The 25,044-nt window shown below is 61.8% G+C and overlaps 1 protein-coding gene across 6 annotated transcripts; it reads left to right on the top strand.

Annotated features, from left to right (window-relative positions):
* Positions 1 to 382: 382 nt before the first annotated feature.
* Positions 383 to 23,078, top strand: IL11RA (interleukin 11 receptor subunit alpha). 6 transcript variants are annotated; one of them, XM_080573830.1, is made up of 14 exons: positions 13,351 to 13,766; positions 14,370 to 14,568; positions 18,506 to 18,605; positions 18,894 to 18,954; positions 19,141 to 19,307; positions 19,467 to 19,550; positions 20,492 to 20,524; positions 20,857 to 21,020; positions 21,121 to 21,284; positions 21,382 to 21,523; positions 21,968 to 22,063; positions 22,195 to 22,294; positions 22,477 to 22,559; positions 22,637 to 23,078. In XM_080573830.1, exons 2-14 carry the CDS (start codon positions 14,481 to 14,483, stop codon positions 22,654 to 22,656), a joined length of 1,302 nt encoding a protein of 433 aa, XP_080429956.1. In that variant the 5' UTR covers positions 13,351 to 13,766; positions 14,370 to 14,480; the 3' UTR covers positions 22,657 to 23,078. The 6 variants fall into 6 exon arrangements, with proteins under 6 accessions (XP_080429952.1, XP_080429954.1, XP_080429953.1 ...); XM_080573826.1 differs by lacking the exons at positions 13,351 to 13,766; positions 14,370 to 14,568 and adding an exon at positions 383 to 730 and having other exon boundaries at positions 19,436 to 19,550; XM_080573828.1 differs by lacking the exons at positions 13,351 to 13,766; positions 14,370 to 14,568 and adding an exon at positions 3,914 to 4,174 and having other exon boundaries at positions 19,436 to 19,550.
* Positions 23,079 to 25,044: the final 1,966 nt, after the last annotated feature.

Below are 25,044 nucleotides of genomic sequence, written 5' to 3' on the forward strand. Positions count from 1 at the left end.
ATTGCCAGAGTCACGCTGCAAGGGTGCTGTACGCACCCAGGCACGTGGCCCTTATCTCAGCACGGGCACTGTGCCCAGGCAGAAGGAAACCTGCGGCCTCAATGTCCTCACCTGGGGTCTCCATCCCATCCCAGGGGGACCCCAGACCACGCTTGTCCCTGGGAGCCAGGGGAGGGGAAGTCCCCGGTGGGTTTTCACCAGCTGCTTTCCCATTGCAGGGTTTCAATGTGCTCCTTCCTCCCGAAAATTTTCACTCTGATGAAATTAAAAAAATAAATATAAAAACAAATCCAACGGAAAAGCAAATAAGGCTTTGTGAAAAAAAGGGGAACGCAAACGCTCCCTGAAAGCCGTGAGGAGGTAAAAACCCTTTCCTTCAGCCCCGACCCCCGCCGGGATGCCGGAGGGCGCTGCCCCCGGAGGTGCCCGGGGGCGAGCTGCGCACCGGGGGCCGGGGGACGAGCGGTGCGCCCGGGGGGTGCGGAGCTGCGGGAGCCGGTGCGGGAGCCGGGTGCGGATCGCAGGCACAGGAAGCGTCCCGGAGAGGCGGCGGAGGATTGGCAGCGCCCTGCTCCAATTGTGCAGCGGCGGCGGCGGGACCGGACCGCCCGCTGCCGCCCCGAGCAGCCCGCAGCGGGCTCCCCGCCGCCGGTGCCACTCGTCCCGGTCCCGGTCCCGGTCCCGGCCCGCCGAGCACCATGGACACATAGCCGCGGAGGAGCGCAGGAAGGTAGGACACCCCCCCATCGGCACCCCCCCCCACACACACACATCCCCTCTTTTTTCCCCTCCCCTTATATCCCGACTCCTCGCCGCCGCCCCGACGCCGCGGTGAGGGGCGCCCGGCTGCGGGCAGGCTCCCGGCGCCGGTGTATGCCGGTGGTTTGCCGCTTGCCCCGGAGGTACGGGGGAAAGTAGCACACACCCACGATCCCCCTCCTGCCTGCCTATGGGGGTACCCGGTGCTGCTGCCCTTCCCGGCTCAGCACGCCTCAGATGCTCGGGGGGTGGAAAGAGGTCGGGGGGTGCAGGCTTTGAGCCCCTTCCCCATCATCCGCAGACTTCCCCCCCGCTCTCCTCAGCTCCGGGGAGAGTTTTCTGGAGGAAGGCTCGAACAATACCAGGCAAGCCGCCGGTCCCCCTGGCAGGGCCCTGTCTTCTCCTGGGGGGTCGGGGGAGGGAAAAGCTGCTCTCAATTAAGAGAGGCGCGGAGAGAGGCGCTTTCCCATGCGCAGGCACCGCAAGGGCTCTGCCTGCCTTGTCCCTCCTTGCCCTTGGCCGCTGTCTCAATCACTGCTCCTCAGCCCCCTGGCAGCCCCTGCGGGTGCCCAGCCCTGGTGCCACCCTCACACGCTGGCCGTGTCACCCCCAACCCCGGCCACATCCCCTCCCCGGGTCCCCCCTGAGTTCTGGCAGCAAGTTGGCAAAGTGTGCGAAAGGGGGCTTTGGGGCCGAGTTTCACTTGGATTTTGCTGTCTGCGATCCCAGCCCCTTCCGTGACGCCGCTTCGAGAATCTCATTTTCCTTTAATCCGATCTCCACGGCGAGAAACCTGCGGCGTCGGTGGCCGAGGGGGTGCCAGGAGGTGCCCACTCCTGTACGGCTGCAGCCACGTCTGGCGGCGGTGTTTGCCGGAGGAGGTGGGGTGTTTGCGCTCCGCCGGCATCTGTGCGAGGGCAGGTCACGGTCTGGGTTACGCTCGGAGCTGCACGGAGCCCGTGGCATCCCAGCCCCGTGTGGGGCACACGAGCCCCGTGTAGGGCTGCTTGCTGGTGGAAGCCGGGTCAGCAGGGCTCCTCCTCGGGATGGGAATGGGGTGGGACGTGGTCACCACGTCCCTCACCTCGTAGCACCCATGTGCCCTCTGCTCCGTGGAGAAGAACGGCTCAGGGTTCGCCCTGCCTCTTGCTCTGCGAGCTGCTTCGGTCTTCTGGGAGCCTCACGGGGAAGGGAAAACTTCATCATATCTGATAAGCCATTTTTTCCCCGTCCTGGAGAAGTCTCTGGGCTGGCTGTCACGGCAGAGGGGGGGAGGAGGATGCTTGGCCGGGCACAGGCCCTGTTTATGAGGGATGAATGAATGACTCACAGCGCCGCGAGTCTCCCCGCCGTCTTCAGCTTGGAAGCAGCGCCGGTTCCCTTTTGTGGTTGCAGGTTTATCAGAAGCTGCTGCGTCCCCCAGTCTGCAGGTACCCAAGTGCCACCCAGCCCTGCCCTCTCCCTTTCTCCCCCACCTCACCTGGACCATCCTAAACGTTAGTGGGAAAACCCAGGTGGCCAGGGACGGAGTGTGACGTCCTCACCTGTCACAAGCTCTCGGTTCAAGCCCTTTCTTTCTGCTCTGGTCGTGTTCAAAGGCGACTCCAGGCTCTTCCTGCTCATGCAGGGCTAAACCTCCTTCTGATTTCCTGCCCGAGTATATTCCTGGATAGTTTATTCCCACATGGCTTTGTGCCAACATTGTGCTTTTAGTTCAAGACCTCTTCTCCCTCTCCGGTGTTTACCCCGCTCTATTTATAGCATCTTCGTTATTTTGTTAGGCTGAGCAAGCCAAGAGATTCTTGTCTCCTCGTGTCGGATCAGCTCTGGGCTGCCTTGATCTTCCTCTCTCTCCATCTCCGGCTCACGCCATCCGTCCTCGGCTGAGGGACAGCCACAGTCCCTTGGCGAGGCTGGTGATGCAAGGTGCTTATTTTTTTTTTCATCCAGCATCACGGCAGAGCCTCAGGATTCAGGAGGGCGGCTGGCCTGAGCGCAGGGACCAGCGGGCTGTAAACATCTTGCTGGAGATGTGTGCTGGGGGTTTTTGGGCAGAGCATGCACAGAGCCCAGCCTGGCGATGTGCCTGCGCACGTACGGTGCTTTCATGCTTTCCCTGTGGGTTTTGCTGTGAAGGAAAAAGGAAAGGAAAACCCCTTGCAAGATGCTTCCCGGAGGAGGGGCAGGTGCCAGCCAGCTCGTGGCTCTGCTTCCCTCCCGCACAGCATCCGTAGGAAAATTTGGGCACTTTCCCCCTTTTCGTTTCCTCTCCTCTTGTTCAGTCGTGGGACAGGGTGGCTCTGCTCATGCCGAAGCCGCAGCCAAGGAAGGAGCTTGGCTCAGCTGGGCGCTCTTCCCCCCGGGCGGAGCGATGGGGCCTCGCTGGCATTCGGGATGCTGATGCAAACCCAGCGTCAGGAATTAGCCCTGGGATATCTGGGGTGACTCGCTGGGATGTTTAGAGAGTTTTTGGTTTTTCTAAGTGTTCGTGTGGTTACGAAAGCATCTCATGTGTGAAAATCTCCAAGTCTCTTCGGACGGGGATTTGGTGACCCCGTGGCCCAAGTTCTTAGCAGCAAATCTCCACGCCTCCCGGTGATGTTGTTCTCCAGCGCATCCTCCCTTCCAGGCTGCGAAGGTGGGAAATGGAGGTGATGTCTTATAGTCATGGCTTGCTCGTCTTCTCCAACAGTCACATTCCCATGGACTGTCTCCGTGGAAAAAAGAAAAATTCCTCTAGAAATTAGAAGCAGGTTTGTCGTCTCAGAAATCAGCGTGTTAATAGGAATTATCTCTTGAGCCTGGCTGCTTCCCAAGTCTCTGAGTCACCCTGTCACTTAGGCAGCCCTGGCACGGCCACGGAACGGGGTGAGCTTTGGGCTCTGCTGTGCTGTCCCAGCACCCGCAGCTCCTAAAGCGTGCGTCGGGCTCTGCTGCGGGCGGCACTGCTCGGAGGCACCGGCTGGACAGAGGATGGACGAGTGAGCAGGGCTGAGGGGTGCGATCCTGCCTCCTCTCCAGGGCACGAGTCTCAGACATGGGGAAAAAAAGGGCAAATGTCTCCTCCTCTCTGCTGCATCTGGTGTTTGGGGTCTGGGAGAAGAGGAGCAAGAAGGCAAACGGCACTGCAGGACCTGATTCACCTCTGTCTTAGCGGGATTTGTGCTGTGGTCACATCTGACCAGCGGAGCCTGGACTCGGGCCAGAAGGGATCAGTCATTGCTGAAAAAGCTTACGAGGGATTTCGGAAGGGTTTGCTGGAGGGTCTGGCTGGGGGGAGGCCACATCTGCTTGCACACATTTTCTGAAGATGCTTTTGGAGATGGCAGCTGGGCCGGATGGACCTCGAGTGAGAGCTGGCACGGTCAGACGCGGGGCTGAACCGTGCGGGTGGCGACAGCTGAGGGAACCTCAGGTAAGATCGTGCATCGAGCAGCGTGAGAAAACACCCGCTGTAAGCAGGGGTTAGAAAAATCATGCAAGTCCTCGGGTTTTTGTTGGTCTGTAGCCACTCGGGAAGACCATGCAGACCTCGCTGCAGACAACTCGGTGGAAACGTTCGTTGCACTGTGCAAAAGTGCGAGCGAAATGCTTGGCTGTGGGGAGAGGGGCTGATGCTGAAAGCATTTAGTGGGGTTTTGGAAATCAATCCAGGGCTCCCCAGCGGCTGCTGGGCTCTGGTCCCCTCCTCTCAATACAGAGAAGGCAGAAATAGAAACAGCATAATAAAAATGGTTACGGCCCTGCAGAGATTTCCTTATAGGGAGGGGTGGAAAAGTTTAGGGCTCCTTCATCTAATTAAATCCTGATGGTGGAAAGAAGGTCATTTGGGCATTTTCTATTTTACCCGAGCTTCTAAAGTGAAAATGAGGGATGGTGAGCTTGGTTAAAACAATGATGCTGGAGTCGTACCAAGTGACAGAAGCCATGAGCCAGCAGAGCTCCCCGTCACACCGGGGCTCAGAGGGGCCCAGAGCTGGCTTGGCACCGTTTTTGGGAGCGTGGCCAGGTGGCATCAGCTCTGCAACCATCATGGGGGGTCTTCCTTGGGGGCCCAGAGAAAGGGATTGCCCCCGGGTCTCATCCTGTGTAGGGGATGCCACGTAGCATCCTGTGGGCAGCCCTAGAGGCGAGTGCCTGATTTCGGCACGCGGGTTTGGATTTGCTCACAGAGCACGTGAGAGGCGGTGGCTCCGTGCAGAGCAAGTCCGTGTGCCCAGCGCAGCTGGCACGGTGGTGCCGGTTCAGCTGTTTCCTTCGCCTTTCCTGTGCTTTCACCAGCCCTTTCCTTTGGGACCGAAACCCCGCACGCTTCATCCTGGCCAGACCGATAGCTGGAGCTGGGATCTCGCCAGCCCCTCTTTGATGAAAGTCGGTGCGGGCACCAATGCCTCCTGAATTCAATAATGCCATGAAAGGCGTGATTCAGACCGCGCCTTCCTGCAAAAGTAGCTGGGAAAAAGAAAAAAACAACAACAAAAAAAAACCACAAAGGGCCTTGGTGACGTTGAGGGAGACACAGGGGGCTGCTGCACAGGGTGGTGGTGGGTGGCTGTGCCAGAGCATTGCCCAGCGCCATGCCAGGGTTGCGACAGAGGGGCTGCAGCTCCCGACAGCTGTGCCGAAACGGCCCCGCAAAGGTCCCCCGGGGCTGGCTCAGCTGCGGTGTCCCTGCTTCGCTTTGCGAAAGCCACTGTCACGCATGATGCCCGGGCCAGCTGGCATCTCCCCAGACTTTCGTGCAGAGCTGGGACAGGCCCTGAATCCCTGGGGAAGTCCACGGGAGTCTTTCCTTCGCTTTCCATGAGTTTTGCCCGAGGCGAAGTGTTAGGAGGAGCTGGTGGGCTGGACCAGCTGTTGCTCCATCCTCGGCTCGCGAGGGCCAACACGCAACCCTGGGGGATTCGGCTGCCCTTGGGCTGCTTTTGATTTATAGCTACTGTGAGGCTCCCAGGGGGCTGTTTTGCAGCTCCACCGAGGCTGCTCAGCCCCATCCTGGGTTTGAGTTTTACAGCATTATGGCTGGAGTGTGACAGGACCGGGGGAGCGTCCCTTTTCCCTCGGCCATCCCTGACGCTGTGCCCTGCTCTCTGCCCCATCTCCAGCCTGAGCTGTGCCTGTTGTCCGTGCACCCACAGCACCCAAAAGCAGCCTGGCTGCGTGGGGCTCCCTGGCTGCTGCATTGCCCCTCCCTGGAGCTCCCCGCAGCGCAGGGTGCACGCCGGGAGCAGGATGCGGCCCCTCGCAGCGGCTCCGGGCGTGAGCTCAGGAGGGGGCAGGCTCCCGGAGCATCCTGTTGACAAAGCTCTTGGTCTGCTGCAAACCCTCCCTGGAGGCTGCAGATAAGCACTGGGATCCCTGCAACTCCGACTGCGGGGCAGTTTGCTCTGAAAATGCCTCCAAGGGCTCCGCTTGGCCAGTGAGGTGTGGAGGTTTGGCCTCAAAGCAGCCCAGGAGGAGAATGCTGAGGTGCTGTTTGAGCTGGGATGGAGATTTTTAAATAACTAGCGGTGCTCACGCTGCGCCTGGGATGGGCAAAGGATGTAAGCAAGGTCTGTGGGGCAGGTAGCATCTATTTTTGTCCCCTGGGGTGCAGCTGGAAGAGGTGCTGGGACAGTGTCCCCAGGTGATGTCCCCATCATGGGGGTGGCACACGCTGGACCTGGGGTTAGCAGTGTGCAGGTCTGGAGCTGGACCATGCCAGCTGTGTATTTGCCCGGAAAGGTCCCTGAGGGTTTTTCCTCACCTACTTTTCCCGGTGTTTCAGGGAGGGCAGCAAAATCCTCCCCACCATCCCTCGCCTCAACAAGGGCAGGGCGGAGCGGAGCCGAAGGAAACTTTTGCGGCCAGCTCTATGAATTTCCAATTAACAGCTCGCCTGTAGCGGGCCTCGCCACCGCGAGAGAGGTTAACGCACCTAATGCTTGGAGAAACGATCCATTTTTCTTGGTAATTTAATCGCGTGGGCAGGCTGCTCGCTGACAGAGCGCCAGCAGCCGGCACTGAGGAGCCTGTGTGCCGGACTGCAGCCCGTAACCACCTTCCCTGCGCGAAGGAGGAATGCTGACCTAATAGAAAAGACATTTAAACAGAAGTTTTAAAGAGCAGCTTGGGTCAGACTCGGGTGCAAGGCTGCAGCAGGCTCCGTCCGTGCATCGGCAGGGCGCGGGGACATCCCCGCTGGGAGCCACGCACCGGGAGCGCCGGCGCTGGCGGCCGCCCACTGGCACAGCCAGCAGGGGTTACGGCGGGCAGCTGCTTCGTTTGCTGGAGAAAAGAAAAAAAAAAAAAAAAAAAGAATGAAAGACAGTTTTTGGGAGGCCAGCACACGTTGTGAGTTGAGGCTGGGTTCAGCGCCTGGCTTCGGCTCTCTCCGGGCTGGAAAAGCCGCGGCGTTTCGCTCTGACATTTTCCAAATGAGACGTTTTGATTTTGATTTGATTTGATTCCCCACCCCAAGGTAATGTTTGGAAGCCAATTTTAGCTCGATTTAATTTGAACCATTTTAAAAAAGTAAAACCACTGAAAACTAAACAAGGCCTATCATTTAGAACAAAATGTTTTGGTTTTCATTTTCCTTTTGGCACGAAAAATGCAAACTTTTTTTTTTTCCGTTCTCCTCTTGACCCACAAACAATATTTCATTTTTTTCTTCTCCTGGTTATTTCCCCAGAGGCAGAGCTGGGGTGCTTGGCGGGGGGGCAGCTGAGCCCTGCAGCCGTCCCCAGCAGGATGGGGTGGCACGGCGTGGGGGGCATCCCTGTGGGAGCCGGGTTGGGCACCCGGTGCTGTGGCTGGAGGGGTTTTGGGATGGAGAGCAGGAGCCGCTGCGCTGTCACCCGTCCTGTTGCCAACACTGACTCAGCCGGGAGCTCCTCGAAGTCGGGGAGGCCCCGCGGCAGGGGAGGATTTGGGACAGCGTGGGGCTGTCCCCGTGGTCCCTGGGGCCGGGCCGAGTCCCGGGGCTGAGCCCCGGGCTGGACGCAGCCGTGCTTGGATGCATCCCCACTGGCAGGGATGCAAGGAGCCGCAGGGAAGGGTGAGCTCTGGCATTGCCTTCTCCCCTTGTTTATTCAGGTTTAAAATTAATCTGACCTTCCCCCGCTCAGGCTTGTGCAAACATTGCATGTCCCGGGGCGGGGAGCTCCCTTCGGATGTGTTTTCCCCTGGCTTTTGCTGTCTCCAGGTGAGGTCTCCCTTGGGGTGCCCATGGGTGCTGGGGTCACAGCAGGGTGCCCGCTCTCGCCATGGCTGCACCGGCCCTGCCATCACACGGGGATGGGAACCTCTGGCTGTAAAGCAGGGCACGGTTAATCCTCCGGACAAACACTGAGCGCTGCCCAAAGCCAGCCGCCGGGGGAGAGCTGCCAGGAGGCTGGGTATCCGAATCCGGCATCGTTGGGCCGGGCGAAGGGAGGCTGTGGAGCTGGCAGGAGGTGCCAATCGTCCCCCGTCCTTCCTCTGCTGTCCCAGCCTTGCTGCTGTCCTCCACCCTCGGGGCCTTGCCAAATCTCAGCTCTGTGCTCCCCGGCCGCACTGGGACGTCCCCAGGCTCCTGGCTGGGAAGCGGGGAGGAAGGGAAGAACGCGCGCTGCGCTGGGGCCAGTCCTGACCCAGCAGTGCGCGCTGTCACTCCCTGACTCATCCGGCACCTGATTTTATTTTTATTTTTTTCCCTCCCCTCCCCGAAGCGGCGTGCTGCATACCACAGCGGTGCTTTTTATAGCCCCGAGCTGCAGCCTCGGCGCGTTCCCAGCCAGATCTCCGGCACCAAGGGGGACCTGGTCCGTGCCAGCCGTGCCAGTGGCAGGGACACCGTCCCCGTGGTCCCTGCGGCGTTACAGCAAGAAGAGAGCGCGGGCAGCAGAGGAAGATAATTAAACCCTAACCCGGAGCCACGCTCCCGTGCTGCGGAGGCGTTTAAAGAGCCAAATTAGTCACCCGCGTGCCACGTGCCGGCTGGGGCCGGTGGCTAGCGGAGGTGGCCTGTCCCTCGCCATCCCCCCTGGCTCTGAAGGGGCTGTGCTGCCGTTAGGAAGGTTAGAGGGAGGCCAGAGGTTGCTGCCCGCTCCCTGGGAGCATTTTTATGAGCTCAGGAAGCCTGCCGGCCCCGCCGCCCTCCCACGCGCCTACGGAGGAGGCCGCTGGGGCTGCCGCCAGCTCCCTCGCAGGCCGTGCGTCTGGAGCGTCTGTCTGTCCATCCGCAACACCGGGCTGCGTGCGGGGCCGGCGGGGTCCCGTGGGGAGCGGGGTTTTGCAGAGCCGGGGCAGCCAGCCAGCGGGCAGGGAGCGAGGAGCCTCGCGGGGAGCAGCGGAGGGGAGGCGGGGGGGGGACCCGCCGGCACCGCGCGTGCTTTCTCCAGACGTGATTTCACCGCCGCAGGGAGGGAGCACGGCCAAGGGACAGGCCCCGCTCGCCCCGGCGGCACCCAGGGCGTTAGTCATTGGGGCCGAGCCGTGGCGAGGGGGACGGGGTGTGCCCGGGGTCCCCGCGGCACGGCAAGGGGATGGGAGGCCCGGTGAGCCTGCGGTTCTGGGGAGCTGCCAGGGAAAAGGCGGAGGGAAGGAGGGAGGGATGGGGGAGGCTGCTGGGCTCACAGCCCATCGTCCCCCTCCTCGCTGCCACGTGGCCGGGAGCCGCTCGGGGAGGGGGCAGAGGGCAGCGTCTGCGCCAAGAAGCCAGGTGTGCGCCGGGCGAGCAGGTGGGGAGGGGATGGGATGGGATAGGGGCACCTTCCTGGCTGGGGCTGCTCCCTCACCGCCTGGCTGCTGCTTTTTGCAGCGGGGCACGGTGCTGGGGAGGCCAGCACATGGGGGAAGAGATGCCGCAGGGAAGCTGCATCCATCATTGGGGATGGATGTGGGGTCGAAGCTGCCCCTTGCTGTGCTCTGGCAGCCGCAGCTGCTCTCCCAGAACTGCACCAAGGGAGCTGGGTGGGGGCAGTAAAACCTTGCCACCCCCTGTCCATATCTCTCCTCCTTCCCGACCTGCCTGTTGGTAAATGCTGGAGCCAGGCCCGATGCCAGGCGGTGCAAGCAGAAACTCTGACCGGCCTCTCCTTCACCCCTGGGGACCTGATACCAAGAGGTTTCCTGTGGGCAGAGCGGGACTTTGGGGCAGGAGAAAGGGCAGGCAGCGAGCACCGGGATGGGATGTGCAGGGCTGGTTTAATGACAAGGGCAGGCTGCATTTTTAACCCCGCACAGCGGGCCGCAGGAGTGCTTTGAAACCCATGTCAGCCCAAAGGTGCTGGGCTGGTTGCGCTCCTCAAGCATCAGCAAAGGGGCTTGTGCCAAGGTGCCACCGGTCCGTGGGGCAGCTGATGGTGGGCACGGGGTGGCCCAGGTGGATGCCAAGGGCAGGCGGCTGTCCCTGCCCTCCCCAGGACACGCTGGGGCTGTGACCGCGCGCTGGCTGCCCCGGAGCCGCTCGCGAGCAGCGCTGCGGAGCCGGCCAGGTGCCGAGCATGCCGGGAGAGGGGAAAGCCTCGGAGACTCGTTCCGAAACAAGGCTGCCCTTTTATTCTTCTTTACGACTACGTTTTAATATCCACAAACACCCCTCCCTCCCCGGGCGGCTGCCAGCAGAGCCTGCATCGCCTGCGCTTGGCCGACCGAGAAACCCCGGCCAAGCCCAGGGCCCCAGCGCGGGAGAGAGTATTATTTTTTCCCCCTCCTTTTTAATATATGTTTTCTGTAGCTCTAATTGGAAGGGGTTGAGCCCTGGCCAAGGCAAACACACCTGAGGGAGTCTTGCCTTGCAGCCCCCATCTGCTGTGCCAGAGGCTCTGCTCCCCACGCAGCCGCTGCCTGGCCCCTTTATAGGGGAGGGGGCTGCTGGGCCAGGTTTGGGGGGGACTATGGAGGAGCCCCAGTGCAGGAGAAGAAGGCAGCATGGCGTTGCACCGGTGAGGCTACCCAGGAGATGGTGCAGAGCTGGCAGGGGACCCCCCTTTCACAGAATGACCCCCTCTCCTCCTGGAGCCAAGGTACCTCCCCACCTGGGGTCTGTGCCCACCCAGGGGGAGGACGGAGCGGGTGCCAACCCTCCACGCGTGTGCTTCGAGGGGTTGCAGCCCCCCCAGCCCCCTGTGTGTCCCACTGTGGGGGAATTATGGCAGCAGGGTGAGGGCGTAGGGGCTCCCCGACGTGCCCCGGTGTGTGTCAGGCTGCGGGGCCACCTACCCGGTGACACCCATCCAGGGACCGTTCGGGAAAGCGAGCAGGGGACATTAACATGCCAGGCCACCACAATGGCTTGCATTGACAGCCAAATCCCAACCCGGCTGAAGGTCGGGTGTTTGTTTAGTGCTCCGATTCCCTGCTTCGTTGCCTTTCTTGGGTGGGCTTTCCCGCTCAGCTTTCCTCGCTGCAGTTGTTGCAGGGGCCACCCCGGTGCCCCCATTGCCGAGAGGCTGAGCAGCACAGCCAGGTCCCACAGCACGTCCGTGCTAGCCAGAGCCGAGGGCAGCTCGTGGGGGCCTCCACTTACCCACCCTGGGCTCCAACCTCTTCTTCTTGGGGTTAAAACTCAGTGCCAAGCACCTGGGGTGCCCACCCTGACCGTGCGCTGGGTGGCACCGCCACGGCTCATCCTGGAGGAGCTTTCCTCATCCTCTCCAGGTGCCATCTCCCAGGGATGTGCAGGGGATGAGTCTGTGTCCCTGCTCCATCCATGGGGAAGGATGCTGGCCCCAACCACAGCGTGTCATCCCCTCCTGCTCACCCTGCCCAAGCAGGCACGGAGCGGGCTGCAAACTGCTGGGGGAATTGAGGTGCTCCATCATTAAACTATAAAAAGCTGGATCCATCCCCACCAGGAGCTTGCTGGCTCCCTGCAGGTGATGGGCCGTGCCAGAGGAGTTTGCACGGGCTGGGACATGCCGGCGTTCCCCCTCCAAGTGGGGATTTTTGGGGTGCTGTGGCTGCTGAAGGGACCTCGGTCCCCCGTCCGGAGCCAGGGCTGCGCAGAGGGCAGCTCGAGCATTTCGCGAAGGATTTCAGAGCCGTCCTGGCCTTGATTCAAAGCAGGCTGAAACGGGAACATTTCGAAATTCTTTTGGATGAGGAAAATTCCACGGGCAGCCCCCCTCCGGAGAAAGTTTGGGATGGTTGAAATGTTTGGAGAGAGAGGCTGCTTGCTTTTGTTTACTCTGAACTATAACATTGGAGGGGCGGGGTGGGGGGGAAGAAAAGGAAAAAAGGAGACAATGGGAGCTTGTAAACAGAGCTGTCCCTGAGCAGGGCCGGGGCGTCCCTCCAGCATCGTGGAAGGAGATGTGTCAGCACGCTCACAACTTTGCCCTGCTTTCCCCCCTGGATACGCTCACACTTAATCTTTCAGGAGCACTTTTTTTTTTTTTTTTTTTTTCCCCGGCACAAAACGATCCAGCCGGTGTTTTTCCAACCTTCTCAACTCACTGCCCCCGTCCCCCGAACGTGGCGGTGGCCTCCTCTTCTTACACCTCCTGGTGTAAGCCCTGTGCTGTGGCTGCTTGCCCCAGGCGGAGGTGGCAATGAATTGGTGTGGCTGCAGGGAACCTTTGCTGTGGCAGCGTGAGCAAAGGGGCAAAAAAGAGCTTGTGGGCATGAGGGTCTGCAGCCACGGTCCCCCCCCCCCCCCCCCCATGCAGGTGCCACAGCACGCAGAGTTCATGGTCCTTTGGTGGTGGCTTTATTTGGCTGCCCGGGTGGCTCCCAAAGACACCTGAAATCCTCCTCCAGCCCAAAAGGGATTTTGTTTTGCAGAAGAGTGACAGCAAATTGCTAGCTGCGGGAGCATGTGTGCCATTGAAATGAAACGTTACCAGCTCCTGAAAGCAGGCAGTAACGGCGAAATGTTTATTTTGGACCTGCCGCCCCGCAGCGTTTTGGCTGACCCGAGCGCCTTCGTGCCTTGGAAATGGAGCTGTGCCCGATTGCTCCCAGACACCAGCGAGCCCCCGAGCACGGGGCGGGATGGGGCCGTGCTGCTTGCTGCACCGGGCAGGGACGCGCTGCGGGGCCCCTCTCACCTGGCTCCGGGCTCAAATTCATCGGGAGCAGCCAGACCGGCTTCCCAGCACCGAGGTGCTGGGCTTGCATGGGATGCTCACATATACGTGCGTGTAGATACACATATGTGGATGCACATGCTCTTAATCGCAGCTCCAGCATCTGCCCCTCCAGCACGCTCTCTGGGGATTTTTAATTAGGGCCAGGCACCGCTTGCCTCTGGGTCCATCGCGGCTTCCCTGCGCCGCCCCTGCCTCCCCCGATGGCAGCCCAGGAGAGCCGGGCAGCACAAGGGCTGGACTGCATGGTGAAACACTTCAGCATCCAAAAGCAAAACAGATTCAGCAAAACCAAGCCTGTACGCAGCCTCCAGCACCTAGCTTCAGGAAAACACCCCAAATCGAAAACTCTCCTGGGACAGAGAGTTTTCCTCTCCTTTTCTGCCCTGCTCTTATCCCAGGCTCACCAAGGTCCCTGCGAGCAAAAGCCCAGCGGGTCCCACCCCTGCCCTTGGGTCTGGGACAGGCTCTGCAGGCACAGTAGGGATGGTGCCCCCCCAGCCACCTCCCACGGGACCCCCCTCCATCTCTTGCCCTCCGCCGGCCAGCTGTCTTTAGGGCCAGATTATTTTTAGGAATTTCTCCAGCGTGCGACTTAGGGCGAGGCGGGGAGCCTGGTGCTGGGGGCTCCTCTCGCCCCCCCCTCCGAATAAAAGGCTGCCAGCTGGCAGGGCTTGGGGGCTGCTGGCTGCTAACAGAGCCCTTGCTGTTTGGCCCCTGCCGATGCTTCAGGTTACAAGCCGGGAGCCAGAGACTTCTCCTTCCGCGGGCTGGGGCAGGGGAGGGCGCGGGCGAGGGGCCGGGCGGAAATCGCGGCGCTGGGGTGGGAGTTTCCCAGGGTCAGAGCAGAAGCCGTCCCGCAACGAAGCCGCCGCGATGCCGAGGCACGGGGTGGCCCCCTGGTCCCCCAGCACCGGGTCCCGTTAGTAGCTGCTGGCCCCACGGAGAAGCGAGGTGCAAGGGGTGGCCCCTGGGCGCGGGGAGCTCGGGTTTGGGTAGCGGTGGGGCTGTGGTCAGCGGGGCATGGCTGGGTTTGGGGTGGTGGTGATGGGTTGGATGGAGATGGGTATTTGGGGTGGGAGTGGAGCAGAACACTTCCCTGGGCTGTGATGGGTTTAACCCCGCGTTTGGGCTGTGCTGGGGTTAGCCCCACATTTGGGCTGCGTAACCCACATTTGGGTTGTGCTGGCGCTAACCCTGCATTTGAGCTGAAGTGGGGGTTACTGGACTGCACCAGCCTCCCAGGGAGAGTCTGCGGCTGGTTTTGCTGGTTTGTTCGGGGTTATTCCCGCAGCGGGTGCTGTGCTGTGTGTGTGCATGAAGAGGTGCAAAGGGAAGCAGCACTTTTTGGGGTCCCCAAGGCACTGCACGGGCTGGGGACAGCAAGCAGTGGTTAACCCTTGGACTAGGAGAGCTATGGGTGAGGAGGTGCTGTGGGCACTGCCAGCAGTCCTGGGGGCAGCGTATGGCCCTGGTGGCTCCAAAAAGAGGGGGGGGGGTGGGGAGGGACATGCCTCCCTCCCTCCCTATTGGCACCCATTGTTTGGCTTTCACCAGGCATGCCGCAGCTTGGTGGGTGCCAGAGGCACGCTCCCCAGGGGCCTCGGGTTCCTCCTTGCCTCCGCCTCCCCTTGTCCTCAGATTTGGCGAAAAGAAAGCAAAGGATGAATGCAAATAAAAAGCGCTGAAAATGAGGGCACGACAGCTGCTTCCCAGAGGGCGAGCCCCGGTGCAGGATACGGCCCCTTCCAGCTTGGTAAGGCAACGCAAGAGGCAGCGGGGGCCATGCGGGTGCCGCAGGTTTGTGCCCCCTCCACATCGAGCCGTGCTGTCGGGTACAAAAACCTCCAGCCTTTCACTCGCATCTGGAGAGGAGACGGTGTCAGGGTGTGCAGGGCTGGGGGGTCACCATTCCTCCCTCTGCCTGCCCCAGCTTTGCTGTGGGACCGGGATGCTGCCAGCTTTCTGGGCAGGGCAGCAGCACGGGCAGGGGTTCAGGCCACGCTGCGCCTCCTCAGAGCGGGGCACAGCGCTTCTGCAGGGCGGCCAGGAGGAGGGGGGTTTAGCGGGGCGCTCCCCGCCTGATCCCGAAGGAAAACAAGCTGAAGAGGGACGTTCCTGCTGCTTCAAAACGCCACCGCCCTTGGCCACGGGAGCGGTTTCCCACAGCGGGCACTGGCGGAGAGCAGGGGCTGGGCAGCGGGGCCAGGGATGCTCGAGCACAGGAGCGCAGCGCGATGGCACGGCCAGGGCACTGGAGCCGGCTGGTGTCACACCTTGCCTGCTGCAGGGTGGCATTTTGCAGGTGGGTGACTCCAGAAGCACCCAGCACATGGTGGGCAGAGCTGCCAAGTGCTCGTGGTGTTTTTTTTTTTTTCCTCCCCCTACATCTCCATTTGAGTGATGCTGCCCCAGACCACCCTGTGGAGGGGTTAGGAGGCACCGCGGGTCTGTGCACTCAGTGGGGAGCAACTCGTGTGTGCCCCCAGCTCTGTTTCCCTCCTGCCAATGCGGCATCGCCCGCATGTGTCCCCCCCTGCCCCACCCCTGGCTCTGTGTGCGTCTCTTCCTCTTTGAAGAGTGACTTCAAATGAAGCAAAGCAAAGCAAAAAAAAAGAAAAAACAAAAAAAACACCAAAACCACTGTCTTTCAGAGCAGTGAGTGCAATGGAAAGTTGGCCTCCCCCAGGAATCTGCGCCGAGCTCTGCCAGGCCACTGTGGGGCATGGCACAGCACGGCCATGCCGAGGGGACTGTCACATCCCACATGTGCATCGGTGCTGGTGCACGTGGCTGTGATTTAGGGGGGGGAGGGGGGCAGGACATTTTGATTTGTAGCGTTTTAAGATGCTACTGCTGATGGTTTCTGCAGGATGGGGCTGGCGGCAGGACTTGTCCCACAGCTCCCCAAAAGCCTCAATCAGAAAATCTTTGGATGGGCTAAAAAGTCACGAAGCGCACTGCTCGCTGCCGTGCAATCCCAGCCCTTGCCTTTTCCCAGCGTGGCTCTGGGAACTGGTGCTGTGCAGCCCAGGGGGGAAAGCAGCAGCCGCTGGCCATGTCCCCACCATCCCATACCAGGACTGATGCCCAGCAGGACAGAGGGACGGCCGGGGTGGTGCGGGGTGGAAGACAGCACCTTGCATTTTCAGCCGGTGCCTGGGTGCAACGAGAGCGTCCTGCGCCAGGGCAGGGGTGCCCAACATTGCCACCATCCTGGGGCTGAGCCACTCACCCTGGGCTGTCCCCACTGACCCAGCCGTGGTCGGGGAGGTCACCCCGTCCGGGCAGCCATGTGGGGAGGAAGAAAGGCTCCGATTGTTCCCTCTGCCCAGGCTCAGCTCCAGGCCACTGTGCCGGGACTCCCTGTCCCCGGGTGCGTCACTGCCGGTGCAGACATAGTGGGGCCAGGCTCCGCCTGTGTGGGGTTTGGGAGATAGCAGCGCTGCTAAGGAAGACATCCCAACCATACACGTGTGTGGGCATTCATTTTCACATGTATTTTACCCTCCGTGAGGGATTTTGGGCGCAGAAAGCCAGGGCATCCTTCCTGCACCGAGCGGCTGCCTGGCCCCGAGTGGCTGGCCGCCGGCCACGCCACAGCACTGTTGGAGCACAAAGTCCCCGGGTCTTCCCCCGGTCTGCGGCTCCTGCCCGGTGGGACGATGCCGTGGCTGCCACCCCTCCCGTGGGCTTTTGTGTGTGCCCGTCAGGCAGGCATGGAAGGGATCGCCCTGTGTCCCGTCCTGTGATGTTCGGCTGCGGCTGGGCTTTGGCAGCGGTCGGGCAGGTCACTGGGAGCACCCCCTCCCTCCTGAGTTTTGGGGAAAAAATGAGAGGATCCCAGGGGCAAAAAGCCATGGCTGGTCTGGGACTGCAGCAAGGCAGATCTGCTTTCACCTCTGCAGCGTTTGCACAGCCCACACTTCATAAAGCAGGACAGACAGGAGAAGAAATTATTTGATTTTCAAACTATGTCCACGCTAGCACGCTCTCCCTTCTCCCTGATCCCACCATCCCTTAACTTTGGCCAGTGTGGTGCTTGGAGTTATTTTTGGTGTCTGCTTTTAGAGTGTATTTTAAGTCTTTTTTTCCATCACTGAAATATTTTACTTTCAGGCCTAGTATTCCCAGTTAGTATCAGTTACCAGCATAGTTTTGGCAGGGCTCTTTTCACTGATGTTTCTTGGGAACATTTCTCTGTGTGGTTTAGTAGGAAAAGCTTATGACAGTCTCATGAAATTATTTATGTGTGGGACTTGCAGTTGAGCCTGGCTGGCGTGCGCAAAAGGGCGGAGAGCAGCTCCTGCAGGTATCTGGAGCACCGTGGTGCGATACAAGGGCATCATGGTGTGATACAGGAGCACCGTGGTGTGATGCAGGAGCACCGTGGTGTGATGCAGGAGCACCATGATGGGATGCAGGAGCAACACGTTCCTTTTCCCCCTTGCACAGGGGAAGCCAGAGCCCAGCTCCCCACCTCTCTGGGTTTTAGCACATCATCCCATTTCTCTCATTTCTTGCAACCCTCATGGTTCGGTGTGTGGACCACGGGCACCAGCAGCTCGCTGAGCACAGGGGGAGCAGCATCAGCCCCAGCTCGCGGGGCTGGAGACCGGCCGCCTGCCTGCGGGACAGACACCACCAGCTGCTCCGTGGCAGCTTTCCAGGGCTGGGATATTTCCCTCTGAGCTTTCAAGCCCAGGTGACTCAGCAGGACAGGGATTTACACCCACGGGGCTGCAGCATGCACCTGCCCCTGTGCCTGGGGCTGGCAGGAAGTTTACTGCAGCCCCGGGCCCCTGACCATAAGGGGTGCCCGATGGTGTGGGAATGAATAAACAGCCTGCCCGATAGTGCCTGCTCTTCATTACCGGGCAGGCAGTGTGGGGGGGCTCTGGGGAAAACACAATTCAGCTGTCTCTGTGCCTGTTGGGGCCAGGCAGGGCTGGCTGGAAGGGATGGGATGACGGTGGCTGCCCCAGGTGGGGCGATGCTGGCTGATAGGGACAGGACGATGGAGGCAGGGATGGACAGGGATGGGCACCTCGGGGTGAGGACACAGACCCGGGTCTGTGGCTGGCACACACATCCCTGCCTCGGTATCAGCTCACTTCTCACCCACGGACAGTTCTCCCTGGGCACAGAGATGACAAACAGCCCAGGAGGGCACAGACTGCATGGACCAGCCCTAATGCCATCCGCGCGTGGGGAGTGAAAGGGAGCCGCAGCCATCCCCGCTCTCGGTGCAGTCTGAGCTCTCACGGAGCTGCTCCCCCTGCTGCATCAGCCTGTTCAGCGCCAATTGCTGCCTCCAGCTGCATAAAACCGGGCCAGAACTGATCTCTTTTTGCTCCAGCTGCACCAGTGCAGGGCTCTGGACCACCCTGCTTTGCTCGCAGGGCTGGGAGCCAGCCAGGGCTCCCAGCACAGGGCTGCAACAGCAAAGAGCCCTCAATCCCTCCAGCCCACGCAGGTCTGAGCTCCTGGCCAGTATTTGCACATCGCGTCCCCACTCCAGGCATGGGGACGACTCAGCAGCCTGCACCGGGGACAGGAGCATGGGTGTCACGGTCAACCTGCTGTCCCCCACAGGAGGGGGTGAGGTGATGGGGCAGGGTGCTTGGTCCCTCAGGGATGCAGGTGCTGGTGCTGGGATAACATGCTCTCCTTTCCCTCTCTGCCCCCCCCAGATGCACAGTCCCACCCGAGGCCTGGGCAGGGTGATGGTGTTCCTCGCGGCAGCCCTGGCGTCAGCTTCCCTCGCAGTCCCCGAGGGCTGGGGAGAGGAAGGTGAGCCCCCCCCCGGCCCCCCGGTCGCAGCAAGGCACAACCCTCCCAGCATGAGGACACTGGGGCACCCCCAAAAAGGGCACGGATCAAGCAACATCAGCACCTACCTTACAGATGCCTTCCCTTCCCGAAATGCAGCCCCACGGCATTGGGTGTCCCCTGGGCAGCCTGCCTCTGCAGCTGCCCACTGCCCAGCCCCAGCTGGGACCAGTCCTTCCCAGTTCCCCACGTGCAGCAGGACCCCAGGGGTGGCACGCGGGGCTGACACCCCTCTGTGTGTCCCTCCAGGTGTGCAGTACGGCCAGGTGGGGACGGACGTGACCCTGTCGTGCGCCGGTGCCCGCGCCGGGTAGGTGTTTTGTGTGCACACCATGGGGTGGTTTAACGGGTGGGCTCCAAAAAAAAACACCAGCATGGGAGCAAAGTCAACATCTCCATCCCCAGCTGTGCCTGTCTCCCCATCAGCTCTCCCCCAAAGCTTGTGGGGTGTCCCCGCTGTCCCCATCCCCTAACACCCCATCTCTCCCCTCCCCAGCTCGCCGGTGCAATGGAGACGAGAGGGGGCCGCGGCGCTGCCGGAGGGCTCGGCCATCCATCAGGGAGCCCTGGTGCTGCCGCACGCCAGCCTGGCTGCTGCAGGGACCTACAGCTGCCACGGCGAGGATGGCAGCCTCCTGCACGCCGTGTCCCTGCGGCTGGGGCGTGAGTAGTGTGTCCGTGGTCTGGGTGGCCAGGGGGTGCCAAGAGGGGATGTGCACAGGTCCCCGCGTGCTGGCTGTGCTGCAGGGCAGGGGACCCCTCACTGACCATCACCTCCCTGCGGGCTCCAGACCTGCCGGGGGTCCCCTTTGTGTCCTGCAGAGCATCCGACTATGAGAACTTCTCCTGCTCCTGGACCTCCAGCCTGGAGACCTTCCTCCCCACCAGATACATCACCACCTATAGGTGAGGGCAGGGCACGGGCTTTGGGGTGAGCGCTGGGATCCCTCCCAAGCACAACCCCCAAATCCTGCCTGCACTCCAGCCTGCACCGTGGGCTTGCCGCCTGCCCCAGAGCATCGTGGCCAAGGCGCAGGCTGTTCCTTGGAGCAGAGCGTGCTTTAGGGCACATGCACAAGCAGGGTTTCTGAGCAGTGCTGGGGTCCAGCACAGGCTCCCTCCCTCCAGAGGGGGTGGACAAGAGAAGCGGGTCATCTGCAAGCCGCCAAGCGCTTCAGCATGCTCCAGGATGAAAGGAGCTGGCGAAACAGCGCTGCCGCTGCTTCTAATTATCACGGCAGGCCAAATTACGGGGCTGCTTTGAAGTCAGCCGGAGCCTGTAAAACCTAGAGCCGGGCCCCGCTGCCAGCCGTGCAGGCGCAGGAGGGGAGCAGGGCTCTCCTCGATTCCCCCCTGAGCACCCCGGAGTGCGTGGGCACGGTGGGAAGAGGGCAGTCGGAACCGGGGCCACGTGGAGCTGGCAGCGGAAAGCAGCGGGTCTTGGGGCTGGAGCGTGGGGTGAGAGCAAGCCAGCTGCTGGGGAGTGGAAAATAACACCACGTCCCTCCAGGGCCGCTTTATTAGCATGCCTGCATGCTTGCTGCCGCTGTGCACCGAAGAGCAGCGGGCAGGGGGTGTCCTCTGGCACTGGGGATGCTCCTGCGCGTCCCGGTTAACCTGGGACCCCCAGCCCCCTGCTCCTCACTGGCAGTGCTCGGCACGGTGTTAGCTCCAGCCCCTGTGCCGTGGTGCCCATGGGCTGCAAGGGGAGAGTGGGGTGTGGCAAAGCAGCCCCCCAGGGCCGGTGTGGAGACCTGTGTCCTCACGCTGGGTTACGATGGGGTTGGCATCATGCTGCCTCCTGTCCCCCAGTCCTCACCGTCTGCTTTTCTGTCTCTCCTTGGCAGGAAGAAATCGCTGACAGGGGAAGAAAAGCGGAGGTAGGGCTCACTCCCACCCTGATCCCATGCCCTGGGGACCAGTCCCCATCCAAAAGGCTCTGCCCCTGTCCTCAGCGGGGTCCCCAAGGCGATAACCCCATGGAGGAGCAGGCTCCCCAAGCCATGGAGCTGGGATGGGGGTGTCCCTTTGGCCGTATTGGGGATCTGGGGGTGACAGGAGATGCCCAGACCCTACAGAAGCTGTAACAGGGGTTGCCACCTGGCTGCTGGTGCGGTGTTCTGCCCATGTGCCCCCACCTTAGCAGCACCAGGGAGCTGTGTACAACCGGGGTGGGGGGGACATGTCACCACCCCGCCTCCCCGTCTGGCAGGAACAAGAGCGGGCACGTGGGGCCGTGCCTGCAGGATCCATCCCGTGCCGGTACCTGCACCGTGCACCGCTCGGAGTTCTGGAGCTCCTACCGGCTGAACATCACCGAGGTGAACCCACTGGGCTCCAGCTTCCGCCTCCTGGACATCACCATGCAGGCCATCAGTGAGTGCCTGTCCCCCTGTCCGTCCATTCGTCCATCCATGGTGCAGCACAGGGGGTGGGGACACGGCCTGACGGGGTGTCCCTGTCCCCTCCTGCTCAGTTAAGCCAGACCCTCCAGAGGGCTTGGTGGTGGAGCCTGTTCCCCTGGCCCCGCGGCGGCTCTACGTGAGCTGGAAGTACCCCGCGTCCTGGCCCAAGGAGCCCCACTTCCAGCTCCGCTTTCGGCTCCAGTACCGCCCCGTCATCCACCGCTCCTGGTCCGTGGTAAGCGGCGGCCACGGGGGCACGGCGAGGGGTGCCAGGGTGGGATGGTGGCCCTGGGTTTGGGGTGTCCACGTGCCCGACGTCTCCCGCTGCGCAGGTGGAGACGGTGAACCTGTCCGAGGTGATCACGGACGCCTTCGCGGGGCTGGAGCACGTGGTGCAAGTGAGCGCGAAGGATTTCCTGGACGCGGGGAACTGGAGCGAGTGGAGCGCGGAGGCACGGGCCACCCCGGTCAGAGGTGCAGGGCAGGGGTCCTCACGGCTTGCACCGTCCCTCCCACAGCCCCTCCAGCACCCCGGGCTTCCCCTCTGCAGCCCCTTCCCCATGTCACCCCCCTCCCTTGAGTGTCACCAGGGCAAGCCCCAGCTCCTGGGGTCCCTTCACGTTGCCCCAGGACAGCTGGTGCCTTGCACCATCCAAAAACTGGCCCCATGGTGGGAGGTAGAGCTGCAAGGGGGCAAAGCAGCTCCCACCTCCTGCTGCCCCATGGCAGGGTGCAGTTTGGGAACTGTCCCCCATGGCCCTCAGGGCAAAGTGGAGCTGCCAGGAGCACCACAGGGGCACCCTTGGGCTCCCAGGCCCCCATCTCACTGCGAAACCCCAAGGGCACCCTTCTTTACTCCACCCTGCAATGCTACCAATGATTTTGGGTGACTGATTCCCAACCCTGCTGCCCTCCCAGACCCAGCCGCCACGGCGAGTGAAGGAACCACTACAGACGCCAGCCTGGAGAGCCTGGCGGAGGAGCCCTCGCAGGCTCCCAACCCTGAGCCCATCAGTGAGTAGAGCTGGGGGTCGTGGGTGAGGTTGGGGACTGGGGTGGGAGCAGGTCCCAAAACCTGGCTGGAGGGTCCTCGCCGAGTGCCGGGGTCGGTGGCATCCCTCGGCCGTGACAGTTTCCTGTCCCAGACCGCAGTGACCCTCTGGAGAAGATGGCCATCCTGGTCTCCCTTGGGATCTTCGCCTTCTTCATCCTGGCTGCTGTTCTCGTCATCACCATTCTCATCTGGTAGGTGGGGTTCTGGCTGCATGAATGCTGTCCCCATCCCACTCTGGCCCCCGATCCCCCAGCACGGGCACCCCGTGTCCCCCAGCCCTGTGCTGGGGTCCCAGCTGGGTAGGGGTGCAGAGCAGTCCCTGCACCCAGAGAGGGCTGCTCGGGGTCCTCAGCCACCACCTCTCCATCCCCAGGCTCCGAGTGAGGAAGCACAGCAAGGACGAGACCAAACCCCACAACTTCTTGGTTGCTGCCACCCACTTGAAGGCTCTGCCAAGTGAGTGCCAGCGCGGGTGCACAGGGAAGGGCTCAGGCAGGGCAGTGCCACTGACCCCCTTCCCTCTTTCCCTGCAGGGACCCAAATCCTGCCATGAGCCCCATCCGACCCTGCTCCGTGCACCCGCTCACCACGTACGGACCGTGACACCACTGTTGGCACCAAGGGCCCCACGCTGCACAGCCTCGGACGCTGCCCCCAGCACCCTTTGGGTGCGGGATGGACCCTAAGGACAGAGGCTGTGCTTCCAGGAGCTTTGGGCTGCCCGTGCCCGCCAGGAGCCGGCTGGAGACACCTCGGACTCAGGGCGACGAGCCACGCTGAGCACATGGGGATGGGGCACCGAGCCAGCCCCGCGCCGCTGCGCCGTGCCACCTCGAGGGGGACCATGGGCACAGGCTCCCAAGGGTGCTGGGCATCGCTGAGCCCCCTCCACCAGCCGTCTAAAGGCAGAAGGGACCCCCACCCCCCTTCTGTGATCCCAATAAATGGGGTAGCGTTGGCGCTACCCAGGCAAGACCCCTTTGCACCTTGCTGCCAGAGCCTCCTGCCCTGCTCAGCCCTTGCTGAATGCCAGCAGAGGATGCAGGCTGGTGGCTGGGGCATCTCGCCTGTCCTGCAGCGGGGACACAACCCTCTGCAGAGCCCCCTGCTTGGCGTGTGCTGCTCGGGCCCCTCCTCACACCTCGACCCGGCCCCTGTAATCGCTTCCATGTGTTGGCACCTCCCAGCCCTGGTGCTCGGCGCCAGCGGCTCCGTGCCCAACCAGATCCAGATGGGGAAACGCAAGCAGCAGCAGCGTGGGGTGGGTCTGGGGGCTCTGTGTTACCCGGGGCTGCCCGAGGCAGGATCCATCCCACCGTGGTCCCCATGTGAGGCAGGGCTGGGAGGTGGCTCTGGTCAGATCCTACCCTGGTATCCTGGAGCTGGGGATGAAAGCTAGTCTGTGCCAGGGAGGGGGGCAGCTCTGTGCCCTTTGCAGAGGCTCTGGCACCACCAGCAACGTGCCCACCTCCATCTCTGGCATGCTGCTGGGATGGTGCCATACTGGGCTGGGAGCCAAGCCTGCAGCACCCAGCCCAGCTGTGCCCCTCTTCCTGATGTGCCACAGCCACCCTCATCTCCCCTTGGTCCCCTTGGCACCCCATGGACAGCCCTTCCTGCCTTGAAAACAGCTCTTGCCACCATCAGATCCCACTTGAACAGCACTGTGGAGGGAATCAGGGCTGTGGTTGTCCATAGGATGCTGTTGAACACGTACAACACCCATCCCATAGCATTTGCAAAGCGAGCTGCGTGTTGCCAGCACCTGGTGCTGGTTTAGAGGCGGACGCCTGCTTGTGCCTCAGGAGCGCAATGGCCAGAAAATGGGAGAGTGTGAGCCAACAGCTCCAGCCCCCACATCCTGCCCTGCTTATGAGTTCCTCCAGAGAGTCCAGGCTTGCTCCAAATAAAAGGGAATTGCTGCTGGCTAGTGGAGCAGGGGAGCTGGCAGGGACTACAGGAACCTTACTGGTGCCCAGAGCCATGCCCGCATCCCCCAGCAGCCCATAAATGTGATACATGGGCAGCCTGGGAGCCCAGGGAAGCATGAAGCAAAGTGTTTGGGGGTCTGAGGGTACAGTGCACAGCTATACTGCTGGGGGCTGTGTGCCCCGAGAGCTTGAGCTGGCACAGGACGCGGGGAGCGCAGCGCTCCTCCGGAGCAGTGAGGCGTGAGGCTGGGGTGAGCAGCAATCTGGGATAAAGGAGAGGCCTCCAGATGCCAAAGTCAACTTTGCCTCCAAGCTGCGGAGGAGAAAAACAGGAAGGGACCATGAGAGCAGTCCCAGTGCCGGCACCTCCCTGTCCCACCGCCGGGCCAGGGCACTTCCTTCAGGGCTCAGGCTCTTTGGTGGCTCTGGCTCGCGGCTGAGCTTGTAGGAGGCTGGAGCCCTGCCGGGACGCACCCAGGGCAAGCAGTGGTGCTGCCAGTCCTGCCTTGCTGCAGCCACCGTGATGGGTCATGGGCTGTGCAGCTGTGCCCAGGTCGCTTGGGTGGCGCAGGTCCTGCCCCAAATGCCTGGGCTGGCCCTCGAGCCCCGAGTCCTCTCCCCCATCACTGCCCCGATGCCTCTCCCCCATCACTGTGCTTTGCACAGAAGGAGGAAGGTTGTCTGCAAAAGAGCCCTCATGTCGCTCTCCTGCTGCTCTCTTCCCTTTTCCTCCAGGAAAGAGAAAGAAGCAGCCCTGGTATATCCTAGGAAATACAAGGGAAAGATTCACGTGAGTGAATCCCTGGGGCAAGGGAGAAAGGAAGGAACACATACACAGACTGAATCAGTAGGGAGGGAAGGGTGCATGGGTTGGGGGAAGGAGCCAGATATATAGAGGGATGCAAGGACTGGGCAGACAGAGGAGGGGAGGGAAGGACAGATGGACAGAGGGACGGATAGGCAGATGAACCATTTGGACACCCAAATACTATCCTCAGCATCAAAGATGC

The sequence above is a fragment of the Anser brachyrhynchus genome, assembly GCF_964034855.1.
Source record: "Anser brachyrhynchus genome assembly, chromosome: Z".
NCBI classification, from domain to species: domain Eukaryota; kingdom Metazoa; phylum Chordata; class Aves; order Anseriformes; family Anatidae; genus Anser; species Anser brachyrhynchus.